General features: G+C 35.4%; 4 protein-coding genes across 7 annotated transcripts; 2 read left to right on the top strand and 2 right to left on the bottom strand.

Moving 5' to 3' along the window:
• Positions 1–2,009: 2,009 nt before the first annotated feature.
• On the bottom strand, positions 2,010–4,158 carry LOC108220755 (uncharacterized). The gene has a single exon (XM_017394606.2). It carries the CDS (start codon positions 4,077–4,079, stop codon positions 2,091–2,093), a length of 1,989 nt encoding a protein of 662 aa, XP_017250095.1. The 5' UTR covers positions 4,080–4,158; the 3' UTR covers positions 2,010–2,090.
• Positions 4,159–4,525: 367 nt separating this feature from the next.
• Positions 4,526–11,491, top strand: LOC108220950 (ABC transporter B family member 4). Of its 3 annotated transcripts, XM_017394847.2 has the most exons (14): positions 4,527–4,663; positions 4,743–4,811; positions 5,862–6,013; positions 6,112–6,166; positions 6,266–6,441; positions 6,515–6,736; positions 6,888–7,126; positions 7,328–7,853; positions 8,033–8,306; positions 8,445–9,319; positions 9,546–9,812; positions 9,891–10,154; positions 10,277–10,570; positions 10,965–11,491. In XM_017394847.2, the coding sequence occupies exons 3-14, from the start codon at positions 5,882–5,884 to the stop codon at positions 11,310–11,312; spliced, it is 3,672 nt and encodes a 1,223-aa protein (XP_017250336.1). In that variant the 5' UTR covers positions 4,527–4,663; positions 4,743–4,811; positions 5,862–5,881; the 3' UTR covers positions 11,313–11,491. The 3 variants fall into 3 exon arrangements, with proteins under 3 accessions (XP_063949518.1, XP_017250336.1, XP_063949519.1); XM_064093449.1 differs by having other exon boundaries at positions 4,743–6,013; XM_064093448.1 differs by having other exon boundaries at positions 4,526–4,663; positions 4,743–6,013; positions 6,112–6,441.
• Positions 11,492–14,695: 3,204 nt separating this feature from the next.
• Positions 14,696–18,949, top strand: LOC108220515 (probable polygalacturonase). 2 transcript variants are annotated; one of them, XM_017394308.2, is made up of 6 exons: positions 14,696–15,208; positions 15,745–16,062; positions 16,898–17,018; positions 17,091–17,265; positions 17,369–17,439; positions 18,070–18,949. In XM_017394308.2, the coding sequence occupies exons 1-6, from the start codon at positions 15,191–15,193 to the stop codon at positions 18,753–18,755; spliced, it is 1,389 nt and encodes a 462-aa protein (XP_017249797.1). In that variant the 5' UTR covers positions 14,696–15,190; the 3' UTR covers positions 18,756–18,949. The 2 variants fall into 2 exon arrangements, with proteins under 2 accessions (XP_017249797.1, XP_017249796.1); XM_017394307.2 differs by having other exon boundaries at positions 14,697–15,208; positions 15,742–16,062.
• A 163-nt stretch (positions 18,950–19,112) lies between these two features.
• On the bottom strand, positions 19,113–20,447 carry LOC108220516 (auxin-responsive protein IAA31). Its single transcript, XM_017394309.2, has 4 exons — positions 20,082–20,447; positions 19,708–19,982; positions 19,525–19,627; positions 19,113–19,307 (listed from the first exon to the last, which is right to left on the bottom strand). The coding sequence occupies exons 1-4, from the start codon at positions 20,255–20,257 to the stop codon at positions 19,247–19,249; spliced, it is 615 nt and encodes a 204-aa protein (XP_017249798.1). The 5' UTR covers positions 20,258–20,447; the 3' UTR covers positions 19,113–19,246.
• Between the last annotated feature and the right edge of the window lie 5,388 nt (positions 20,448–25,835).

The raw sequence follows: 25,835 nt of genomic DNA, 5'->3' as shown, positions 1-25,835 counted from the left end.
GAAATGGTGGAAAGTTAATATTTTAATGAGAAAATTAGTTTAGGACATGCTTAGAAGTGCCCAAAAATGAGGCACTTGTTGGATGTCCTAGTGGTTTAAGGCACCACTGGGACATTGTTGGAGTACATATTTCATCCATTTGCCCTATATTTTAACTTAGGAAATCCATTTAAGACATCGTTGGACTTGCTCTTACAAGATCAAACTCAGGAAAAATGGACGGAAAATATAGAATAGATATGATGTTTAAATAATTATTAAAGTTTCTATTAGATAATTGGGAGATTGAATGTTCCGTTAACCTTATAAATTAATATTCACCAGCGTAATGTGATGTGTACATAACACAAATAAGTTACATACATCGATAGTTGTATATTATTTAATATCATAGTGAAAACAAATGTGTTATTAAATTCAAAGTTTAACAGAAAAAATATACTAGAGACTAGAGAGAACTGAAAAGTTATAATAAAAGGTATTAGCAGAGCTGAGCAAACGGTCGGTTCGGTCAAAAACCGAACCGAAATAACCGAAAACCGAACTTTCATATTTTTTGAAACCGAACCGTAGTTATTATTCAAACCGAACCGAACCGAAATTACTTCGGTTTTTTCGGTTCGGTTCGGTTAAAACCGAACTTTATATATAAAAAAAAACTTCAAAAACAAATTAAAAAAATGCATAAAATCTGGTCCCTCAAGGCTCAATGTAAATTCTGGCAGTTGCAAATAGCATAACAGTAGGCTTCAAGCATTAAGCATACAGATACAGTAGCCATACACAATTAGACTCAAGTCTTTTACACTTAAATGTTAAATACTTAATGAAAGAAACTGAAAGCATCAATACTACTGGCCAAAACAACTCCTCTGATCCTCTTCAGTCTTCACCAATCCATGACATTTCAGAAACTCATCTGCATTTAAAAAACAAAAAAAAGATGTGTTAATCCATGACACCAGATTCAGAGCACAGACCATTCTATAATGAAACTGAAAACATCAATACTACTGGCCAAAACAACTCCTCTGGTCCCTTCACCAATCCATGACATTTCAGAAACTCATCTGCATTTAAAAAACAAAAAAAAGGATGTGTTAATCCATGACACCAGATTTAGAGCACAGACCATTCTATAATGAAATTGATTTGTAAAGCTTGCTTTACAATTATACTGCTAAATCAAGATTTAGCAAATCCAATTATACTGATATATAAATGAACCTAGCTATGCAAGAACTTCTGGCAATCAGCAATCCAAATATCACACGACCTGGCAACATTTCCATAGTCACTCATTTCAGGGTTCAGTGGATTCGTCAAGATTATATGGCCTATATACAAAGCATCAGAGCATATATACAAAGCAGAGCAACATATACATTCTTGCAGCAACAACTAGAGAGCAACATATACATTAAACCACCTTGCAGCAATTATGAAATAGAATTACACAGTTAACTTAATATGAATAATACCATATCTAGATGGCAGAACAGACCCCAAAACAGATTTAACATAACTAAATCCAATAAACTAAACAAAGGCAGTGAATAAGCAAAGCAAAGGCAGTGAATCCAAGAACAGTAAATAAGCATAGGCAGTACAGAATATGTTACCATTTCATGTCCAGGTCTATAGTATTAGCTTGAGCAAACTCCTTTGGTGAAAGATATATCAAAACCACACATTAATTCAATTGCACATGAAGGTTAAACTATCAATTTCAGGCCAATGAAATGCAAAATTAAATTTACATATATAATATACCTTCTTCAAATTTCTCAAAATCGTTTATGTCTCCCTCAATAGCAAGTCCACCTATCTCATTACCTATTAATAATATAAAACAATGAGCCCTAGTGAGTCCTCGTGATTTCTATTTTAGAAATTTAGTTTTAGTGTTAACTCCAATGATAATCTATATTTCTGTTCCCTATTATTATTTTACTAATAATAGATTTAAATCTAACTACCTGTTTGAAGGAGGAAAAAGATAAAAAAGAGAGGAGGAAAATGAATTTTCCATTCATTAATATAAAATAAATGACTAATGTTATGTAAAAATAGGTAGTGGCTAGAAAATTTCAGTATTGGTTGCTGGCCGTCTTTTGCTTTTTCCACTTGTAAGCAGCATCTAAAAACTTCATATTTGGGGCTTGTGCTTCTTCAGGGAAGATGTAGTCGATGTACTCCTCGTGACCAGCAGGACCATCCTCGGTGTCGATAAGCCTCCGCTTCTTGAATTTTTTCGGCATCTTTGCACGCACCAAACTTACATCCCCAAGCTCGCCAATACTGCTCTCCAGGTTTAACCATTCTTCTAGCAACATGGCTCTTTCCTCTTTCAGGTCAGGAGCAGATGTCCTGAAGTAGTTGATAGCACTCTCAAAAACCTTTCTGGCATTCTCGAGGCACTGAAGCTGCTGTGACTGCTTGGTTTCATCTTCAGGCAATTCAGGATCCTGATTCTCTATCATAGCAGATGCCTCAAATTTTGCAAAGCTGATCCACACCTTCAAGTGCTTTGTACGCTCAAGAAGTCTCTCATACAGTCGTCTCGTTTTTTCAAATTCGCCCTCAGATATCTCAAAGTCAATGTATGCCTTCCATAACAACTCTGGCATATCCAGTGCAGGTTGAGCAATTGCCAGCTCCAAAATGGCTCTAGCTCTGTCTGTTTCACTTAAAGATCTTTCCAACTCCGCATACTTGCTCCAAGCATAGCAATTTTCTGGTGACCACACCAAGTACTTTTCATACAGCTTTCTGCATCGGTCTATGTTGCCGAGTTGAAGCTCAATTTCAATGTACTTTTTAAATATCTTGTCTTTAGGGGCCCTCCCAATAGCTTGTCCAAGTATCAACCGAGCACCTTCAAGATTTAATTGCCTTATCTCAAACTGGGCAGCCAGCAACCAGACTTTTGCAAAGGAAAACTGATTATGAGGAATCAACTTGATACACTCCCTATAAACATCTTTGCTTCGCTCCACGTCCTGTGCATCAAGTTCCTCATACAAGGCATAATTAATCCAAAGGTATATATAACGCTGCCAATAACGCTTCTCTTCAGCCGGAGGAATATTAGCAGTGGCACGTTCATAGACCTCCCTAATCCTGTCCTTGTTCCCAACACTCTCCTCCAACCTGATATAATCAAACCAAGAATCATAATTCAACGGATTCTTCCTCACTTCATCCTCATACTGAAACCTCCTCTTCCCAACAATCGCATCCTCAATCCCTTCCCTATCACCATACCGCTTCTCAAACGCCACAAACTTCCTATACAAATCCTCCCCCCTTCCTGGCATATGATCAAGCGCATACTTATATATAACCCTCGCCCTCTCCGTCTCATTACACTTCTCCTCAAACTCTGCAAACGCAACAAACAAACTCTCTGCCTCCTCATCATCCCCCAACTTATCAACCGCCCGCTCATAAACACTCCTCGCCCTCCCAATATCCCCATTCTTCATCTCAAACCTGGCAAATCTAATCCACGCATTCACCTCCGGTCTACACTCAACGAACCTCTCAAAAACCCCTCTGGCTCTCCCTATCTCATTATACCTCAATTCAAACTTAATATACATCAACCAAGCCTGCGAATCCGGCTCCCAACTCATCCACCTCTCGAAAATCTGCCTCGCGACCGCCACATTCCCCAACATCTCCTCCATATGAATATACTTATACCACAACTGATCAACTCTCGGTAACACCGTAACCGCCCTATCCCAAACATTCCTAGCATGCTTAATAAACTTATTCTTCATCTCCATATCAGCATACTTAAGCCACATTGTGTGATCTCGATAATCGAGATCCAACGCGCGCTCACACACCGACCGCGCCCGATTAAAATCCTTGGACTCCTCGGAGAATTCTTTTCGCTTACGGAGACGATAATCGGAGAGCTCGGTTGAGTCTGTGATCTTCTGTTTGGGCGGTCGGATCTCCGGTTCTTGCAGCTCGCGAGCGTCTCGGAGGATTTGCTCGGCGGTGATTTGGATCGGCGCGGGAGTCTTGTTTTTGACTCTCGTTGGGCGCGGGAGCGCGGACGCCATGTTGGTGATGATAATGCAGATTGTGTGAAGATCGGAATCGAAGATACAGAGAACAAGGGAGTATTAGGGTTTGTATGTATCATTCTCTTTTCCTCCTTTTATAGTATCTTTTCCTTTTCCTTTTTTTCGTAATTTATTTTAAATATATTAAAATTAAAAGCGATATATAGAATATTTTTTAAAATCAAAATGAATTTAATTTGACTTTTGTATGAAAAATAATATGATATGTTTTATAAGTCATAATATTTATAATATTAATGATATTTCTAAAAAATAAAATGTATTAAATAATAAAAATAAATAAATTATATTATTATAAATATATTTGACTCTTTGAGTTGGGTTTGTTTCGAGACTTCTACGTGTTTCTTAACCAGTTTAATGGCTTGTGAGTCCTGATATACTTGTCAATTTGCGTAAATGTGCGATGCAATGTAATGGAAGTATGGAACCGCCTCACGTCCGCAATAACTTTGACTATCTTCTCCGCTGACGAACATCCATGTTTTTCAGGATAATCTTTCATTCTACTCTCTCTTATCGTGCTGACTAGGATGCTGCCTTTTATCTTCACACTACAGGTGCTATGAATTTTGATAACGATTTTAATTTTTGTTACTAAAAACTAATGAATTTTATAAATTTTGATGAATTTTTTAGGTTGTGCGTGCTGGGGAGCTCAAGGACAGTGGAACAAATTCCTTACTGAATCAGTTCATCTTGGGCAAGGTTTCATTTGTGTCCCGCGTAGTAAAGCATTTTAATTTTCTGCATTTTTATGATCCTCGTAATAGTAATGTTCTTTTAATATTTATCCTTGGACACCCAATTTTTTAGTAGAATGTAAAAGAGAGAAGCTACAGGAGAAAGTCAATATTTTGAACTCAACACTGTGATGAACAGAAGTGCTCTCTCTCCTGTTTGTTCGACACGGAGATTGAAAAAAATGTATAAAACATTAGGAAAACGATAGAAAAATGGTTGAAATGATGAGACTTATCAATATCTAATCGACATGTGTTGAAGTGTGGGTGAATGTAGATGGCGATATTGATTTTTATATAAAAAATAGTTACATTTTATTTTTGTAAGGTCTACATATTCGTAGATGAATTGTATCGAAATACAATAAATCGCATCCGGGATTTCTTTATTTCAAGAAAGTTTATTACCTAACCGAAAGTCATACAGGCATAACTCCGGATTTTTAGACAATGAATCTTAAATGAATGAAAAAAGAATACCCATAAATGATACTCTTAAATTAACTTGTTTTTGAAAGTTTTGAAATGTCAAATAATGAATCGGAGATTCAGAGAAGGAAAGTATGAATAATTGGTTGGGAGAGCAGTACTCTAATCTGTCTGCATGTATTAATTTGTTTAGAAGTGATGGGTATTAGTTGAAAGATGGTAACCATAAATGTGAATTTTGGATGTTTTCTTACTTGTTTCTTTGGCTAATTCCTAATTCTTTACTTTGAATTTTTTTTTCTAACATTTGTTTCACCTTCTTTTCTGTTAGACCATTATTACTTACTCATATAGTCTATTCACCTTCTGGTTTTGCAAATTCTTGTACTGTATTCCCTTCAACTTTTGATAAGATAAGTTCCTGAATTTTTCGGGTTCAATATCGGAAATTTTAAGATGAATACAGCAACTGCATCAAGAAGCCAAGAAGCTGACAGGAACTCTGAGAATCATGAGAATTCTAGTATAGGAAAGGAAAAAAAGAGTGGGGGTGCAGTCCCTTTTTACAAGCTTTTCTCTTTTGCAGATTCCACAGATGTGATATTGATGATTCTTGGTACAATTGGTGCTGTTGCTCATGGCTTATGTAATCCTCTCATGACTATTCTCGTAGGAGAAATGACTGATGCTTTTGGTAAAAACCAATATACCAGCAACGTGGTCCATGAAGTTTCCAAGGTATTTAGGATCTACTTGTATCGGTTACATGTGCAGTATATTTAGCTTAGTACAAATTTTTGGTTGAATCTTAATGTTTAAGTTGGTTGCGCGTTTAGGTATCGCTGAAATATGTGTATCTGGGAATAGGGGCAGGTGTGGGAGTATTCTTCCGTAAGTTTTCTCAACTTCATATATTTAGAAGCGGATGTGTAGTTGGATTGCCCTTTAATAAGTTTGATAATCGAATGTTCCTTTTTATGTGTTTGTCAGAGATGTCTTGCTGGATTGTCACAGGAGAGAGACAGGCTGCACGGATAAGAAGCCTCTATCTCAAAAATATTCTGAGACAAGATGTCACTTTCTTTGATGTTGAAACGAATACAGGAGAAGTCATTGCTAGAATGTCTGGTGATACCATTCTCATACAAGATGCTATGGGCGAGAAGGTACCACAACTAAAACTATGATAGTTTCATGATCGAGTCTTTTTTCCTTTTTCTTATGTCTTGTTTTTGCTAGGTTGGTAGATGTGCACAACTGTTCACGACATTCATCGCAGGCTTTTCCATAGCTTTCACTAAAGGATGGCTTCTCACACTTGTCATGCTGTCTGCCATTCCTCTCCTTGTATTAGGTGCTGGAATTATGTCACTTTTCATCTCTAAGATAGCTGTACGGGAACAAACTGCTTATGCAAAAGCTGCGACAATAGTTGAACAGACAATTGGTTCAATTCGAACAGTATGTCATTTCTGCTCTGCGGGTCTTGACTGGGACTAAACATGTTTAGACTGAACTGCACAACTTTATTTATATGCAGTGCTAAGAGTAGTTTTGGTTAATTGTTGAGAGAGCTTTACTTATTGTTACTACAATTCTGATACCTGTCTAGGTTGCATCATTCACTGGGGAAAGACAAGCACTGGTCAATTTCAGCAACTCTCTTGCAAGTGTATATAAGTTACGTGTAAAAGAAGGCTTGATTACTGGAATTGGTTTTGGTGTAGTTATCTCTATTTTATTCTACAATTATGCTTTAGCTGTATGGTTTGGTGCAAAGATGATACTGGAAAAAGGTTATACTGGTGGCGACGTATTCAATGTTATTCTTGGCGTGCTGTTTGGCTCCACGTGAGTTGCACCACTGATACTTTCATATGATTCCTAAAGCTTGTATACTACTTGCTTCTTAGAAAGATTATCTTTTTAAATGTTGTTAAACAAGTGAAATGTTATACTTTATACTCCTAGAAGTGCGCTAAAACTACATTAAGTTCCATAGATTATTTTTATAATATTTGCTGAACTCTTGTTTGCAATAAACATTGTCAGGTCCCTAGGACAGGCTTCGCCCTGTGTGAGTGCATTTGCAGCAGGCAAAGCTGCAGCATTCAAAATGTTTGAAACTATAAATAGAAAGCCAGAAATAGATGCATATGATACTAGGGGAAAGAAGTTTGATGATATATGTGGAGATGTGGAGTTGAGAGATGTCTTCTTTACATATCCAGCTAGAAGAGATGAGCAGATCTTTAGTGGATTCTCTCTTTTCATTCCTAATGGCACTACGACGGCTTTGGTTGGACAGAGTGGAAGTGGGAAGTCTACAGTTATCAGTCTGATAGAGAGATTCTATGATCCACAAGCTGGTGAAGTTCTTATAGATGGAACTAATCTCAAGGAGTTCCAGCTGAAGTGGATCAGAGGTAAAATAAGTCTTGTCAGTCAAGAACCTGTACTGTTTGCAGCCACCATTAGAGAAAACATAGCATACGGTAAAGATGGTGCAACTACTGAAGAAATAAAAGCAGCAGCTGAGATAGCAAACGCTAGCAAATTTATTAATAATCTTCCTCAGGTTTTCATCCACTGAAATCATTGTCTGATTTATTTATATTGTTTGCCATTTGATATTTTCCCCATCTTTATGAACAAAAGCCATAGTTAATATTTTGGCTTCTCTTTTATTGTTTCCCTCTTTCCTCATATTGCAAATATAGTGCTGCATATTGTTGCTTGACTTTAAGAAATATTCAGGGACTAGACACCATGGTTGGTGAACATGGAACTCAGCTTTCAGGTGGGCAAAAGCAAAGAGTTGCTATCGCCAGAGCAATATTAAAGGACCCACGGATTTTACTTCTAGATGAAGCAACAAGTGCACTTGATGCAGAATCAGAGAGAATTGTGCAAGAGGCATTAGACAGGATAATGGCTAACAGAACGACTGTCATAGTGGCGCATCGCTTAAGCACAGTAAGGAATGCCGATATGATTGCAGTGATTCACAACGGAAAGGTGATTGAAAAAGGTAGTGTATCTTGCAGATATAATATGTAATTGGAGTGATCACACTAGTGCATTTTATTTGATGTGCAAAATTGCCTGATGAAAATAATATTTATTATTGTAATAAAGTTTGTTGATAAATTGAACTGTTATTCATCAGGATCACATTCTAATTTACTAAAGAACCCTGAAGGAGCGTACTCTCAGCTTCTACTTGTTCAAGATGTGAACAATGAAAGCATAGATACAGAAGACACATCAGACATTACTCTTTCCGGTAGACAACTGAGTCAACGAATGTCATACCAGCGTTCTTTAAGTCAAGGATCATCTACTGTAGGGAATAGCAGCCGGCGATCACTATCTGTCTCATTCCGTCTACCAACGGGACTTACTGCTCCTGAGATCACAATTGGAGAGCCTCAAGCTCCTATCCAGCAAAAATCTGATAAATCCAAGAAAGTACCACTTCGTAGGCTTGCTCATCTCAATAAGCCTGAGGTACCAGTTTTGATGCTAGGATCCGTATTTGCTATCATTGGTGGTACCATATTGCCGATCTTTGGCATTTTGATATCTGGCATGATAAAAACATTCTATGAGCCACCGCATGAGCTGAGGAAGGATTCAAAGTTTTGGTCACTAGTGTTTGTAGGCCTTGGAGTGGCAACAGTCTTAGTGTTTCCAGCAAGGTCATACTTTTTTGCGGTGGCTGGGAGTAAGTTAGTAAGAAGGATCAGATCTATGTGCTTTGATAAAGTGGTTAGGATGGAGGTAGGCTGGTTTGATGAACATGAGAATTCTAGTGGAGCTATCAGTGCTAGGCTTTATGCAGATGCCGCCACAGTGAGTGCTTTAGTTGGAGACACACTTGCACAGATCGTTCAAGATGCAGCAACAGCGGTTGCTGGTCTGGTTATCGCTTTTACAGCATGTTGGCAGTTGGCACTTGTTTTCTTTGCTTTGCTACCTTTTGTAGGAGTTAATGAATATATTCAAGTCAAATTTAGGAAAGGTTTTGGGGCAGATTCAAAGGTTTGTACTTCAACTCATAATCATATATACTGCAACTGGTGTGTCACTGTTTTAACTATAAACCACATCTTACAATTAGATAATTGTTTAAATATAAACCATACCTAAATAGATGTAGAGAAAAATGTTGTTAATAGATACCAATTTATTAAGAACTGTTTTAGCAAGTTGCGAGATCTATATTGTATCTATTTACTTATATCATTAAGATCTCAAATGTCTGCAGCTGATGTACGAGGAAGCAAGTCAAGTTGCCAATGATGCAGTTGGGAGTATCAGAACTGTTGCTTCTTTCGGTGCTGAAGAGAAAGTTATGGACCTCTACAGAAGGAAATGTCAAGCTCCTCTTGGAGCAGGGATAAAGCAAGGATTAATTACTGGGTGTGGAGTGGGGATATCCTTTACCTTTCTATTTTGTGTCCATGCAACTACTTTTTATGCTGGAGCCCGGCTTGTTCAGGATGGAAAAACAACATTTACGAATGTTTTTCGTGTTAAGTACACAATTCCACATGTTGTTATTGTTTTTTATGTAGGATTCAATTATTCTGAGAATTTTTTTATCTTTCAGGTTTTCTTTGCACTGACCATGGCAGCTACTGGAATTTCTCAGTCGGGTTCTTTTGCAGCAGATAAAAGCAAAGCCAGTAATGCCACTACTTCTATCTTCTCAATTTTAGACCGAAAATCAAAGATAGATCCATGTGACGAGTCAGGGATGACGCTCGACAATGTTAAGGGAAACATTGAGCTACGAAATATTAATTTTACTTATCCAACGAGACCAGACGTTCAAATTTTCCGAGACCTCTGCTTAAAAATTCATAGTGGCAAGGTAGGCCTATCATTTCTCATCTCTAAATGTTTATACATATCTAGAAGGTAGTGGCTGAGTGTTACTATATTTACTGGAGTACACAACTCTAAATTTTTTATGTCTTGTGGTTATTGTTGTAGACTGTTGCCCTGGTTGGAGAAAGTGGAAGCGGCAAATCAACTGTGATCTCGTTGCTGCAGAGATTTTATGAGCCGAATTCAGGTCATATTTTGCTTGATGGGATTGAGATACAAAAATTCCAATTGAAGTGGCTAAGGCAACAAATGGGACTTGTGAGTCAAGAGCCAGCATTGTTTAATGAGACAATTCGAGCTAACATTGCTTATGGAAAGGAAGGAGGTGCAACTGAAGCAGAGATAATAAATGCGTCGAGGTTGGCTAATGCCCACGATTTCATTTGTGGGTTACAACAGGTTAGAGAAGCTATATGAGTATAAGTTACTATTTTTTAACTAATTGATTTGTAATATCATGCGCTACTTATATCCTCGAGTACTCTTCTAGCATAAAGTACCCTTTGCATAAATTTTAACAACAGAGTAAAGTACCCTTTGCATCCTGAAATATCTCATATTCCTTAGTGATGAGCACATCTGAAGGTGTTATAACTGAAGGTTAAATAATGAAATTAAATAAAGCGGTTCCTAATGTTAAATTCTTTACCTAGAATATTACAGTTATTAAAATACCAGGCATTAATGCATATCTCTGTAATATAATCTCTAGTATTCCATATCAACCAGTCAAACTAGACCTGTTTTAAGACAAAATACCTCATTAATCAACCTTCATATGATGCAATTACAGGGTTATGATACTGTAGTAGGGGAGAGAGGGATACAGCTATCTGGTGGACAAAAGCAGCGTGTGGCCATTGCACGTGCTATAGTAAAAAATCCCAAGATACTGCTTCTAGACGAGGCCACTAGTGCTCTAGATGCTGAATCCGAGAGAGTGGTTCAGAATGCATTAGATGGTGTGATGGTGCATCGGACCACAGTAGTGGTGGCACATAGGTTATCTACTATCCGAGGTGCGGATGTGATCGCTGTGGTGAAGAATGGAGTCATTGTAGAGAAAGGAAAGCATGAGAGCTTGATGAACATCAAAGATGGTGTCTATGCATCCTTAGTTGCACTTCAAACCAACAGTTAATCTTAAGAATCTGATAAGAGTCCAAGGCAGGGACTTGATCAATGTCATTACAATTCTATTCTGCAAATGAACAGAATGTGCAATAGGAACTGCAACTTAACTAGCTATGAATTCTTGTCAAAATCGGATGAGTTATACATCCTTTGTTTTATCATATCAATTGGTGGTTTGAGACCGTGGTGACAAAAAATGTACATATATTTGAAAATCTCTCTATCGTTTGTTAGAACTCTCATCGCACTTCTTTATTGCCGTTCATCTGTTTTTTAATTTTAACATTATGCAATGTGCATCTTGAAGCACCATCTTAAGCCTCTTATTTTATTTTATTTTATTTTATTTTTTTTTTTGAAAATGAGAATAAATCTCAACGAGAATCGGCAATTCACCGTAATAATTCTTTCATTCAAGAAAACTTATTATCTAACCGTTGGACATGCAAGATGACCGGGGAAATTTAGACAATAAAACTTTAATGTCCGAAAAGAAAACCGGCCTTCTTCCAAGAATCCTGAAAATAAAACAACATAAACAAAAAGAATATAAGTCGATATATTTAATAGATTACATCAAAATATTCGCACAATCATGATAACTCATGATTGAGACAATTAAGCTCTTAATTAAGGCATCATAATAAAATATTAATATCCTTAATTAAGACACAATTAACGCCCTCAAATAAGGCCCAATTAACGCCCTCAATAAATAGGCACAAATTACGCCCTCAATAATTGAGGCACAATTTACGCCCTCAATAAAGAGGCATAATTAACGAGGCACAATTACCGCCCTCAATTAAGGCACAATCAACGCGCTTTCCTTTCTGAAACCGGATTCGTTGCATTATCTTCGTGATTTAGTGATTTAAAGAGCATGTCCGATAGAAGAGTTCCCAGGGGGATAGATTAGAAAGAGTGGGTATAACAAACCCTTTTCTCTGTTATGTACCCGCTGAATCACCCTTCAATCTCTTGGAGTTATAACAGGTGATCTTCTCTTTTCTCTGTCAATTAATTTTTGTTCAGACCCGATTAAACAGGTATTACAGGGGTTGATGGAAATCTCAATTTCGTTTCATTGTTCAGACTTCTTTTGGCTCTCCCGTCCTTAAACAAGTATTATAGTTATATGCAATTTGTTATGTTAGTTTCTTGATCAATTTCAATGTTATGTACCTGAATTATATTCATGGGGCCCTTGATATGATTTGATGTACCCTTTGTGGTTTTGTACCTCTATGGCTATTGGTGAATACCAAATTATATGTTGGTGAATACCAAATTATATTTTTCTTCTCCAAAACCTAGTCCATGATGGTTCACGGCGGTCATCGGTGGTGGTAACTCGATGGTGGTAACTCATGATATCTTTGTATAATATTTAGGCTGGATTTACGTTTTAGCTTTATTAATTTTAATTATTCTTCAATGCATGTTGTTTTCAAGATTGACCGAAAAATATTTTTGACTTATATTGTGCATGATTTATGCTTCAGTTTTATAAAAATTGATTGTTATTTGATGAATTGGGTAACAAATCGTGGTTTTAATGCTGATTTATCTCAATTTATTCCTCCTTTCTTTTTTGTTATCCATTTTTAGTTAGTATTTTATATGATTTATCAGGATACATTTGTTTGCCAAAATTTTGTCTTATATCCAAATAGATATGGTTTGATATGTTTTCAGTTTTCAATTATACTTTCTTATTAAAATTTTAATATTTTTTGATTTTATCCGTTGAGATTTAAATTCTATTATGTATTATTTTATTAGGTATCTAACCAAAGAGATCTCACTATCTCTTTGGTGTAGATTTTTAAAGATTTATTTTAAATTAGTTTTATTTTACTTTCCTTATTCTTTAATATTTATATTATATTTTAATTATGAGTTTGTTGACTCTTTTTCTCATTTGCTTTAGATAGTTTTATTTTCTGTATGAACTTATTATTTTCTTTTTTGTATTGTATTTTTTCAGGGTACGCAAGTGGAAAAATATTGATAGCGGGACCTCTTATGGGTGTTTTATTAAAGAAGACATCTATTTTTAGTCTGTTTTATAATCGATGTAATTTTTGTAGGGCACTCTTTTTCCCCCTTGAGTTTTTTCCCACAGGGTTTTACTCTTGAGGGGTTTTAACGAGGCCCTTTTTTTGTGAGTTATCTCTTCTGACTTGAAAGGCTATGTTATCTAAACGTCCGGAGTATTTACATACTTTCGGTTAGATGATATATTTTCTTGAACGAAGGAAACTCTGTCCATCCGGATTTGTAACTTTCGATTTGGTTTTATACAACCGTTTTTATGACAAAAAAAAAAAAGCATGTCCGATGGTTGTGATACGATAATTGTGTTAAAATAAATGAAGTTATAGTTATAATTTAGCATAAATAACAAATTTTTTTTGACAAACAAAGGATTTTATTAATACGAATCGCAAACCCAGCCGGGACAAACCCCCGAATTGTCAACTACAATCTGATTGTGAAACAAAAAACGAACTAAACAAATAGTCGTTTTGTTTTCAGATCACAAATAGAATATTCATATTCTTTAATCTAAAAAGTATTACAATGATATCTCGAGCAATCCAACCTGCATTGCATCAGTTATGAAACTAGTAGTCTCGCAATTGACCTTCACGTAAGCATCATCTATAGCCCAATGTTCAGAACTATCAGTCAAATCAACTGATCCTGGAGCACCAAACGTCCCCAAAACATGAACAATTATTTGTTGTGAAAGGTGAGCTTTTGCGGTATCCACCATCGTTCCGAAATCGATGCGAGTCTTATCGATTTCCCAAAATATCTTATAAATCCTTTTCAGATTGATAATCGAACGACACATCAAGACACATAAAAATACGAAAACATAAGTTACATAACACACTAACATCCCAAAAAGATAGGCACACATTGACATCCCAAAATGATGGGCAAACAATCTTGATAACAAGGTACTCAAACAAGATTAGATCTTGGTTTTATTGAAAAACTAGTAAAATAATAGAGAGGATGAGAGAGCGAAGGGGTTAATTGATGAAAAGATGAAGATCTGGGAGGCGGAAAAATGACGGCTGAAACCCTAATACGGGAGTCTAACTCTGAAAACGAGATAGAAAAGAAAACCTTAATCCTAACAATTTTTAATAATAAATCAACGATATGTCCTCAAACCCGGTCATCCATTCCCGAGGGAATGATAAATCAATAATATGTACTTAAAATTGAAAATAATTTAAAACTCGGGATTTAAGTCCGACAATAACCTTAGAAAGAAGAGGTGGAATAAGATTGCCAACAAGACCAAGAAAAAGGAAAAAAGAAAGTTGTTGTAAAAATGGTCAAGAGAGAATGAGGACTTGCACATGACTGCAGTGACCAGTCTCGTCTCATCTCATTCATCTTTAAACTGAAAAGAGTTTGTTATTAAATCAAACTTGTCTCTTACTGAAACAGCCAAAGTACACTGACCCAACCTCCTCACTCTTACGCTTACACACACACACACACAAATTACATACACACATACATTAATACCGAAGGTCTTTTTCCTGCAACCCCAGCTCTCATTTTCTCAGAAATCACACAAACAAGAATGTGGTGAAGGGCTAGCTAATGTAGACAACAGGGTCCTACTCTCCTATTTCTTTCTTCTTGGGTCCTCATTTTCCCCTATTCTTTCTGTTTGTTTTTCGTTAAATTTTGATTCCTCCTCTCTCTCTTAAAAACCCCAGATATAATCACCCTTTATGATCTTTAAAACAACCCCTTTGGTTGCCCTTTTTGTTCTTATCTTTTCTTGCAGTTTGATTGGATTTCACTCTTTTTTGGTGTTCTGGGCTTTGAAAGTGAACAAGAAGATTCAAGATGAAGAGATCTTTTGTTGTAGGTTCTAATTGCATTGCTTGTTACTTGTTGTAAATGTTTTTTGATTCTGCATTGTGCACAAAGGGTCTTGATTTTGTATCTTTGTCAGAAGCTGCTACTATAATTTATATTTAGTTGCAGTAACCAAGTTGCAATTTTTATTTTTGGGATCTGATGTGAATTTCCACACGTGCTTTTTTCGGAACTGAGAACTGGATTTTTGATTTTTTTACTGAAATGTTAATTATAATTCTTTTAGCTTTTTAACTGCCATCTACTGGCAGTACAGCTTTGCTTTGTAGAAGAATTGCTGGAAATTAATTCTTGCTAGCTAGAACTTTGGGGTATGAAGTTAGCACTGGAATGCAGTTGAATACTTGTGTGTATATATACTTGTTTGGTTACAAAGGAAATTTACGTAGTTAAGTTGACTATGAACTAATGTCAGTTATTCTCATTGGCACTAAAATTGAATTGAATTGCACCTAAATAGCACTTATGTATGTTGTCACTAACATACCTAACGAATGTTTATGTTCCTGAATTGCCAGCAGTTGGTGGCCTTAATTCTGGAACTATTGCTGTTTGGTAAACCTCTGTGGGTTGTTAGTAGCAGCTCACTTTGTAAAGAGACTAGTTCAGGAATCGATCGGCCCCACAGTGTCTCAATTACTGAGTTTGGTGCAGTTGGTGATGGATTGACAATGAATACTAAAGCATTTGAGAATGCCATATTCTATCTCAATTCATTTGCTGACAAGGGTGGAGCCCAGCTTTTTATCCCGAAAGGGCAATGGTTGACAGGAAGCTTCATGCTCATTAGTCATTTAACTTTGCACATAGATAAGGATGCGCAGATTCTGGGATCAACTGTAAGCTTTAACCTGATTATCAGATTCTATTTTATGTTAACTTTACTATCAGCATAGTTGTGTATCTGTGTTTAATTGAGTAAAGTGCACTTTGTGTACTCCTACTTTACTCAAGACACCATTTGTAATACTGTTGTTCAAAATCGAGCAATTGCAATATCAATTTGTATTTCATTATACTTTGTTGTATTCCGTTAATTTGGATTAACTCGGTTAGTAATTAAAGGAGTAAAGTGCACTTTGTGTAGTTGCACTTTGCTCAAAACATCACTTGCAATACTCTAATTAAATATTTACAGTAAAATGTGAATACACAAAATGCACTTTAAGTAAAGTACGAGTACACAAAGTGCGCTTTACTCTCTAAATTATTAACGGAGTTAACTCAAATTAACGGAATGCAACAAAATGTAATGAAATACAAAATTGATATTGCAAGTGCTCGATTTTGAATTGCAGTATTGCAAGTGGTATCCTGAGTAAAGTGCAAGTACTAAAAGTGCACTTTACTCTGTTTAATTTATTTAATTGGTGTGATGGAAGATCAATTAGTATTGTTTGTTTTTAATTGGTGTATCAGATTCTATTTTATGTCATGATCGCTACATTGTGTTACTTGGCGTGTTGATGTGTTCCAGTTTAAGCTAGTGTCTTATAATACGCTACACCATTTTGAAATTTTTAGTATATGAGCATGGTCACACATTAGCAGAGATAGGTAGGTTCATGTGTATCCCTTAACATTCTGCTTGTACTAAATCTTTCAGAACTCTGACTATTTATCAACTGAAAACATATGCAAATTTAATAACTAGAATATATTGCATTGTTTCAGAACTCTAATGATTGGCCAGTAATTGATCCTTTACCATCTTATGGCCGTGGTAGGGAATTGCCTGGTGGAAGGCATAGAAGCCTCATTTATGGGTGCAATCTGACAGACGTTATCATAACAGGTTAATTGATTTGTTGTTTACATCACAAGGTTTTCTTGCGAGTTCTACAATTAAACAGGTTTTCCCATGCAGGTGATAATGGAACAATTGATGGTCAAGGTAGTGTCTGGTGGAATTGGTTCCGAAGTGAAACATTAAATTATACCAGGCCTCATATGGTTGAGTTGATAGACTCAAAAGATGTTATCATTTCAAATCTGACCTTCCGAAATTCACCTTTCTGGAACATCCACCCCGTGTACTGCAGGTAATATACATTTGTATCTGGTATTTGGCATCTGTTTCCAAATATATAAAACTGTGCCTGTGAACTGGTGAGACTTGAGACTCCTTTTACTCTGGATGAACAGCCAAGTTATTGTCCAGAATGTCACAATAATTGCTCCTCTTGATTCTCCAAACACAGATGGGATTGATCCAGGTTAGTTTCGTTGATTACAACAAGCGTCATTCTTATCATATCAAGTGCCTTTGTAATGTACACAAATCTATTGCATAGTTTTTAGGCTGCATCAATAATTTCAAGCTGCAATTAGTACACATTCAGTGATTTCAATCGGGGACTTTCTTAAGGATAAGAAAGAGGAACATCAATACTTTATTGATTGACCTTAGTTTAAACCAAAGCTGAATACTTCCTCCTTGATCTAAGCTGAACTGTTAGAATCGACGTGAATAGTAGACTATAGAGGATTTGCTACCAGAAAGATCTGCTGATCAAAACTGCATGCATGCTATACTTTTACAGTTTTACTTTTCAGTCTAACCTAGAAGTTTGTGTAATTGTTCCAGATATGTCTTAACAATAAATGTTTATATGGTAAAAGCAATGCCATGAAATCACTAATCTACTTAAATTTGCATGGCACTTAAAAGTGATGCCATGAAAATCATTAATCTGCTTAAAATGCATTCCTTAATTTAGGAAGTAGCAGATAGGAGACTGTTTATCTTCTTGTAGATAGAGATACATCTGTGAACCAAAACTACATTTATTTTGTGATTCACAACCATATATAGGAAATCTAACTGTCATGTTACATGTATTCAGACTCTTCAGATGATGTTTGCATTGAAGATTGCTACATAAGCACAGGGGACGATCTTATTGCCATTAAAAGTGGATGGGATGAGTATGGCATATCTTATGCTCATCCTAGTACAAATATCATCATCCATAGACTAGTTGGACAGACTACATCTAGTTCAGGCATTGCTATTGGAAGTGAGATGTCTGGAGGTGTATCACAGATCCATGTGGAAGATGTCCATTTTTTCAACTCGAACAGAGGTTTTTCAATAAAGACGTCACGTGGACGGGGAGGTTACGTAAGAAATGTTTTTATAACCGGGGTAATCTTGTCAAATCTGAAGGTTGCTCTAAAGTTTAATGGTAATTATGGCGAGCACCCGGATGAGTCTTATGATCCAGATGCTCTTCCTTCAATAGAAAAGATTAGCATTCAAAATGTTACTGGAAAGAACATTAAAGTTGCAGGTCATTTAGAGGGAATTGAAGGAGATACCTTCAAACACATTTGTCTATCTGATATTACTCTTGATGTACGATCAAAATCTCCATGGATTTGCTCTAATGTTGAAGGATTCTCAGAAATGGTTTCTCCAGATATTTGTAAACCGCTCGAGCCCAAAATAAATCCGGACTCCAAGTGTTACCAAATGTCAAATCACCTGCGGAGTATTCGTCCTCGGAACAAAGGTACTTCTCTGCAATGACTGTATATATGATTTACAAAGGCCACCCTTTACATCAGAAATGGTTTGTGCAATTGCTTTCTTTCTGGATTTGCAGTCAGTGTTTTTTATGTAAGTTTTTTGTGCAGTTTACAATAAACGGGCGATTTATAGGGAACATGTTACAGTGTCGTATAATATAAATATAATGGCATCTTTTTTCAGTGTTTCAAACACTCTATCTTTTCTTTTCTTTTAGCTCGACAGAATCATGTGTTGTTTTTTGCCAGAGGGATAACTGCACATTGAATCCCTTAGAAACGTATGTGAAAATACGAGAAATTGAACTGTCCCGTATTGTACCAACATGTCAATTGTCAGGTATCGGTTTCTTCAAGATGAACTAGCAAAAATTGTAAAATTTCTCAGTTGAACTAAACTTTAAGATATCTTCTACATATAGTCTACATAATGATATACACAGACAAGATTTGGACAAAATCTTTGGTTTCTCCATCCTCCTGATACACAAATCAGCCACTGGGACTGGGTGTGCGCGTAATCTTCAGCCTCTTCACTGTGGTCAAGAACATCCTGCATAACACAATTGCAGATTAATCATAAAACCCGGAGGAACATACTGTTTAGCTCGACAAATAAAGTCTAGAGTTATTTGCAAATTGCACCCCTACATTTGAGGCCAAAATAACTTTAGTATACTTATTTTCAAAAACTGCAATATGCATCCCTTGCAAAAATTACGTGCTGCAAATTTGCAGTTTTCGAAAGTTTAAAGAATACGGAAGCTTACTCCCAAGGAACATCCCCGACCATCATCCAGTCTCCATCTTGATCTTCATATGTTAACACATTATAATATTTCTTATGATGACAATATTGTTCCCCTTCAGCCCCTGCCATGATCATTAGTCCTTGCTAATTATAATCCCTCATGAAGTATCAAAATATTTATACAGACACAATATGAACTTACAGAGAATATTGGGAGTGGAGAACATATTCTCCAGAGTGGTGATCAAGTGTGGATATCCATGAAGAGCTAACACATCGATTTTTCGACCAATTTTGATGCCTTCCATTTTAACCTTCACAAACAAACTATTGTCACCACTCGTGTTATCCACAGTTTGCCTCAGTTGCCTACACGATGATGAAGACGACGACGATGATGGCGAGCCTGGACTGTTATTTGCCAGTGCTCTGCGAAGAAGTGTCTTGATCGGTGGCCAATCAGCCGAACCTTGTTGCCTAAACAACAAGCAAAGTATAATTCACTAGCCAAATTTTTTTTTAAGTGCATTTTATTATTAGGAGAAAATAAAATAGAGTTGAGATTTTGGAGAATACCTCTGAGAGAAGTTGGGCCCTGAAACGCTGAGGCCAAGGGTGAGATGAGTGGGGAGGAGTGATGAGGTTTCCATGGATGAGTTAGTTTGGTAATGGCTGCTGCTGTCAATTGATGAAGTAATTGATAATGGTGGTGATGATGGAGATGAATCTGTTGTGGTCATTGATCTCCTCATTTCTCATCACTCTAATGTTGTTTCCTGTCACTTTGACTAGGTGCAAGCCAAACAGAGAATATGTAGAATACGCACGTCTAACTACATATATAAGGTAAGGGTGACATGGTAGGCTGCTTTGTTTTACATTCCAAACATAGGACAAAATACACTGTGGTTGAAGAGGAACAATCAAGATTTCTTCTTCCTAATTATTAAATGAAAAATAAAAGACGTCATCTTCGCCTTTCAAAGTGCACAAATCTTTTGTTCCGGTCCCAAAAAAAATAGTATCTCCGACTATTAGGTTCTTTACGTTGAGTTTCTCAACGACTCGATGCGTATTCTAAAACTCCTATAAAATATGTTTCCTCCGTCCCTCTCATTTGTTTATAGTTTTTCTTTACTGCTCGACGTGTATTTTAAGATTCTTATAAAATATATTTCACAAAAATGAAATATCATGTCGAGATCTCCTAAAAATCTATGATCGAAGATGTCGAACTTTAAAATGAGTCCAAACATTACACAAGTCTCCCGTTTTTACGAGAAATTGACAACAAATATATGTTACAACTCAAAAATAAATACAAAAGGAAAATCGAAAAAGGGGGGTGTTTGTTAGGTGAGACAGGAGAACGAAGAGAAGTAAAGAATTTGGTGGGGAGGCATGACTTTGAACAAACTCCCTTTGGCCTGATGAGTGTAGCCTATCCACCCGACAATCCCATTTCTCATCAACACTTTGTACTAGAATACTCAACACTAATTCATCAACTCCAGTCCAGGTTCTTCCATACACTGCATGTATTTGCAACAAATATGCTAGTAGTCGTAGTAGTACTCTCTACGACCATACAAGCTGATAGGGACTTGGCAATTTCATAAAATATACGTGCATCATGCGTTGGACAACTCTCCAACAGGCATTCACCCGAGCTAAATTTAATTTAATATTCTTGAGTCTTGCATGTTTAATTCTTTTCTTTCCGATTACTCCATGAGATGCAAATCTATTAATCAAAGGTCAAAGTTGTACAGGGGTTCATTTTTGTAAATCGTAAAATTGCACCATCATTTACGAATTCTTTAGGAATTAACAATGATTATGAGAGCGGAATTTATATTTGGTTAAATATATAAGAAAAAATGGTCCCAAATCTCACATATTCTTCAAGTAATAACCAAAATAACATAGTTGAAATATTAGGGTTGCGCTCAAGAGAGAATCGGTTCTTAAAATAGAACCATATAACCACTAAGGTTCAGCTGCAGAAACCTAAATTTTAAATAGATTTTTATCATCTAAAACTAAATACATGGTTTTTCATGTTTTTTTATCGTTGTGTGTGTTCAAAAATAATTTTAAAATATAATACATAGATATTGACATTTTTTTGCATGTGAGGTTCTGCCGCAGAACCCTAACTATTCTGCCGCAGAATCCAACCTAATCCTAGAAATAAGGTAAGGGTTTTATGTTTCTTTCTCTAATGGTTCTCTCTTGAACATGACCCTGATAATCTAATCTAGCATTTTCAAAACTGAAAATGCTAGATCGTGTAGCGTTTTGTTGTTTTAATCCCAGCAAAACGCTACATCGTGTAGAACCTAATTAGACCTAATTAAACGTTATACCATGTAGCATTCTAATTAGGGTTAATCTAATTAGACATTCTCTTAGGATAACTTAACACTAGACGATGTAGCGTTTCTGATAAATAACCAAAACGCTATATAATGTAATGTTGTTAAATGGTATTTGGAAGCTATTTTTCTAGATACTGATATTTAGGACATTAACGAGCCGACACCCATATATAAGTGGGTCTATGCGTTTCTTTTGTGGTAATATTTGAAGTTTCTTAAAAAGAATGAGAGATAAAGTTGCCGGTTAAAGACGTTTCAACATGTGGTTATGAAGAAACCAGGGATCATCATCATAATTTGAATCCCCTCAAAATAATAGAAAAAGCTAGCATGCATACCCAATTATTCAAACAAGGGGCTGGAGAACGAAAAGCTAAGCAGTGTGAATTTTAGTAAGTTACATTTACACGCCTCGTGAAATCTACAATCTACCATACAACGCACTTTACCGTAAAAAGTAAAACCACAACTCCCGCACTATATTTGCATTCTCATTTTTAACTAGAACCTGAATAAAAAATCAGCGCCTCGAATTACGATCATATGTTCACATTCAGAAAATTACTAGTAATTGTAACTAGATGAGCTGATCAAATGTTATGATGAGCGAACAAGAATCGGAAATCGAAATTGAAGTCATAAAAAATCATAAAAAAGTTGCAGTAATTAGAAACTGCACCAGTAATTTGTAGCAGTATATTCGTGACGTGTCTGGTTATAATCCTTGATTTGGAATTAATTTTCTAAAATTTGCAAGTTAAAGTGACTAAAACTTGGTTGAAAATTAGTACTACATTTTTACGTAAAGCTTGTAGTTAAGAAAATTACAGCTTCTACTTCAAGCAGTGGGAGGATCTTAAATGTAGTATTAGACGGTCGCTGTTTTTTTGAATATCTTGAGCACTCAACAAACAACAATCTAGATCTGGTGGCCGGTGCTGAATATAAAAATCATTTATCGAAAGTGTAGTTTGTAATTCCACGTGCTAAAAACAATGGTAAAATCAATGGCATCATCTACGCAGTTGTTAAGAATCCCGACCCGTTCTTATATACTCGGAGTCCTGTAAGATTATATAAAGCTTGTATACACGAAGCGCTTATAGACAAATGGACAGGGTAGGTAGTAGGGGGACACAGAATCAGGGATTGGGCAGAAGTTTTCGTATAAATATGAAAGTCATTATCCGTTCCATTCGATATATCAAATTAATTCCTCATTTAATTAGACTGTGTTCATTTGGATAGATTGAAGTGAAGGGAAAGCTGAAGGAAAAATTATACAAAAACTTTTTATGGAGAAAAAAAAGTATGAAATGATATTGATTAAATATGAATGAGTTTAAGGGGCCGTTTAGATGAGTTTGAAACTAGTGCTTATTGCTTAAAATAAAAAAAAAGTGAAGAAAAAATTAATAACAAGTTAAAACTTATAAATATTTAAAGTGTTTGGGTAAATAAGTAGAAGTCATGAAACAAAACTAATATTCTTAACTTTTTTATAGGTAGTCTTGACTTTTTATACAAACGGTACGAATAAATATTTTAACTTATAAACCTAGGAGTCGGTATTAAAAATCCGGACCAAACACCCTCTAAATTTCTTGCGATAAAAAACGAAAATAAAAATAATGTAAATGTAGAATCAGCATTCCTTCTAAAACAGCCGCGGGCCCCGGGGCCAGGACTGAGAAGATTCACACATGGAATGGTAGCAAGTGGAGTCCTGTTTATTGTTTGATCCGTTAGTAATGAGTAAATGGACAAGTTCACGAGGGATTCTGCTATAAGGTCCGAAACAGACATCAAACTGTAAAACTGCACGTGTAGTCCCCTCTAATAATAATCGCAATCGGCATATCTCATCTAAAATATTATAAAAGACGCTAAATGTTCTCAAACGACATAGTATGAGGAAACACAAAAGGCAAGCAAAACCCACGTCCCCCTTCCCTCTCTTTCATCATTAACATGTACCTTTGCTTGGATTTGAAGCAAACAAGAATATAGCTAGCTTCTTCCTTTTTCTATTTCATTTTTAATGTCTACGAAAAGGATTTGTTTGTCTGTCTACTTTATATTATCAAATTAATGTACGTATTTGAATTGATCTCGTTGAGCGCTTGTTTTTGAGGAAGGACATAAAAACACTACATGTGAAAATTATGAATTCCTATTGCATTCCCTGATCAGATCGTTGATGCTTGAGTAATTACAGAAGTGCAGCAGCATAAGCTGTTTGGGCATTCAGAACAGTATGCTACCGAAAACAGAACTCGAAAGAGAAGGTTTTGGGAACAGTGGATACGGAAGACTGGGCTCGAAGGAGAATATTTGCTTAAAAATATTTTCCGGCGTAATAAAAAGAATACTACTGTAGATAATAGGATTAAATCTCAAAGAATGTGAAAGTTGATATCAAGTTAGTCATGAATTTTGGCGGGCTATCGCTTGAATTTGAATCAGTGAATATGTGCTTGAAAACTGAAAACAGATATTATGAACTTCGATGCATATTTCTTTAATGCTGCTTCAAGTGATGAAATATTTTCTTTAATGCTGCTACAAGTGATGAAATATTCTACACTGATAGTTTAGACAATTAATATAGCAAGATTTTTAAAAATTTATCGACTATTTTATTTTAACTTTGTATTTATTTTTCTTATTAAAATACACTAATTAGTAGATAATATTTTAAAAATCTCATTATGTTATCTAAAATACTAGAATTTATAACTTTTCATTATGATTGTAGTATCATTCAAGAAAATTGTATTGAATCTCATAAAAATTATTTTTTATTCTCGAGCACATATTTTAAGGTAATTGTCTGATATTTATTTTAATTTTAATGATTGAAGCGATATCCCGTTAAATTTGATGATTAATTTGATACTAACCCTTCACTTTGATGAGGACTTTGAGATTTAACTTGTGAAGAATGTAAGTGATAAAGCTACTTCTCAAAATGATTTTAAATAATAATAATTGAATATTATGAGATTTGAGATATAATTTGAAAAAAATTCCTTCATATTCTATATATAATTTAAGAGTTAAATTCTATGAAGTACATACAAACATTGGAGTATTGGAGTACAAATCATAATTTTTTAGTTTGATCATATATAATATCTTTGATTATCCAAATTTTGATATAATCTATCATTTATAAGTTGTCTTGCGCATAATTGTCAATTAATCATTAATATCTTTCAACTTTAACAAGTATTAAGATTATTGTTCTGCTTATTAGTTATATTGCAGAACATAGAGTCCTATGATTTATAAAAGTAATTATTCTACCATTTGATCACGATGTTTATGTTGCAGAATGTGCAGGTTGTCAAATATTTACAAATATTATTGGACAAAAAAAATTGAAATTTTAGATGACTAGATTACATTTTATCAAACTTTGTACTCCAATACTCCAATTTTTTTTGTACTCCATAAAACTTAACTCTATAATTTAATATTATAATTAGATAATCCAAAATTTTACCATTTTTTATCCAAATTTAATAAACCTGAATTTATTGAGCGAAAAAAAAATTTAAGGATAAGAGATTACATACACCCTTTAGTTTTTAGCCACGAAATTTTGAATATATGTCAAATAAGTTCAATATTTCTAAGGGCCTTAAATTTCATCTTTTCGACGGGCCTCTTCAAATCCTTGCAGAATGATAAGGACTTTTTAATTTTTTTTAGACCGAATTTAATATATCTAATTTCATTGAGCAAAAGTTAATTTTAAAAGATCAGAATCGAATATACCCTCTAATTTTAACCTACAAGTCCTCAATTTTGGAAAGAATCGGAACAATATATAGGAAAATAAGGTCTCGTGCCCAACGGCGGATCCAGGGTCCGAGCCAAGTGGGGTCCAATTTTTTTTAAACATGATAGGTAGCAAAATTAATATCATAGAATAAGTCTGATG

The sequence above is a fragment of the Daucus carota genome, chromosome 5 (assembly GCF_001625215.2).
Source record: "Daucus carota subsp. sativus chromosome 5, DH1 v3.0, whole genome shotgun sequence".
NCBI classification, from domain to species: Eukaryota; Viridiplantae; Streptophyta; class Magnoliopsida; order Apiales; family Apiaceae; genus Daucus; species Daucus carota.
This window is presented reverse-complemented; position numbering and strand designations above follow the sequence as displayed.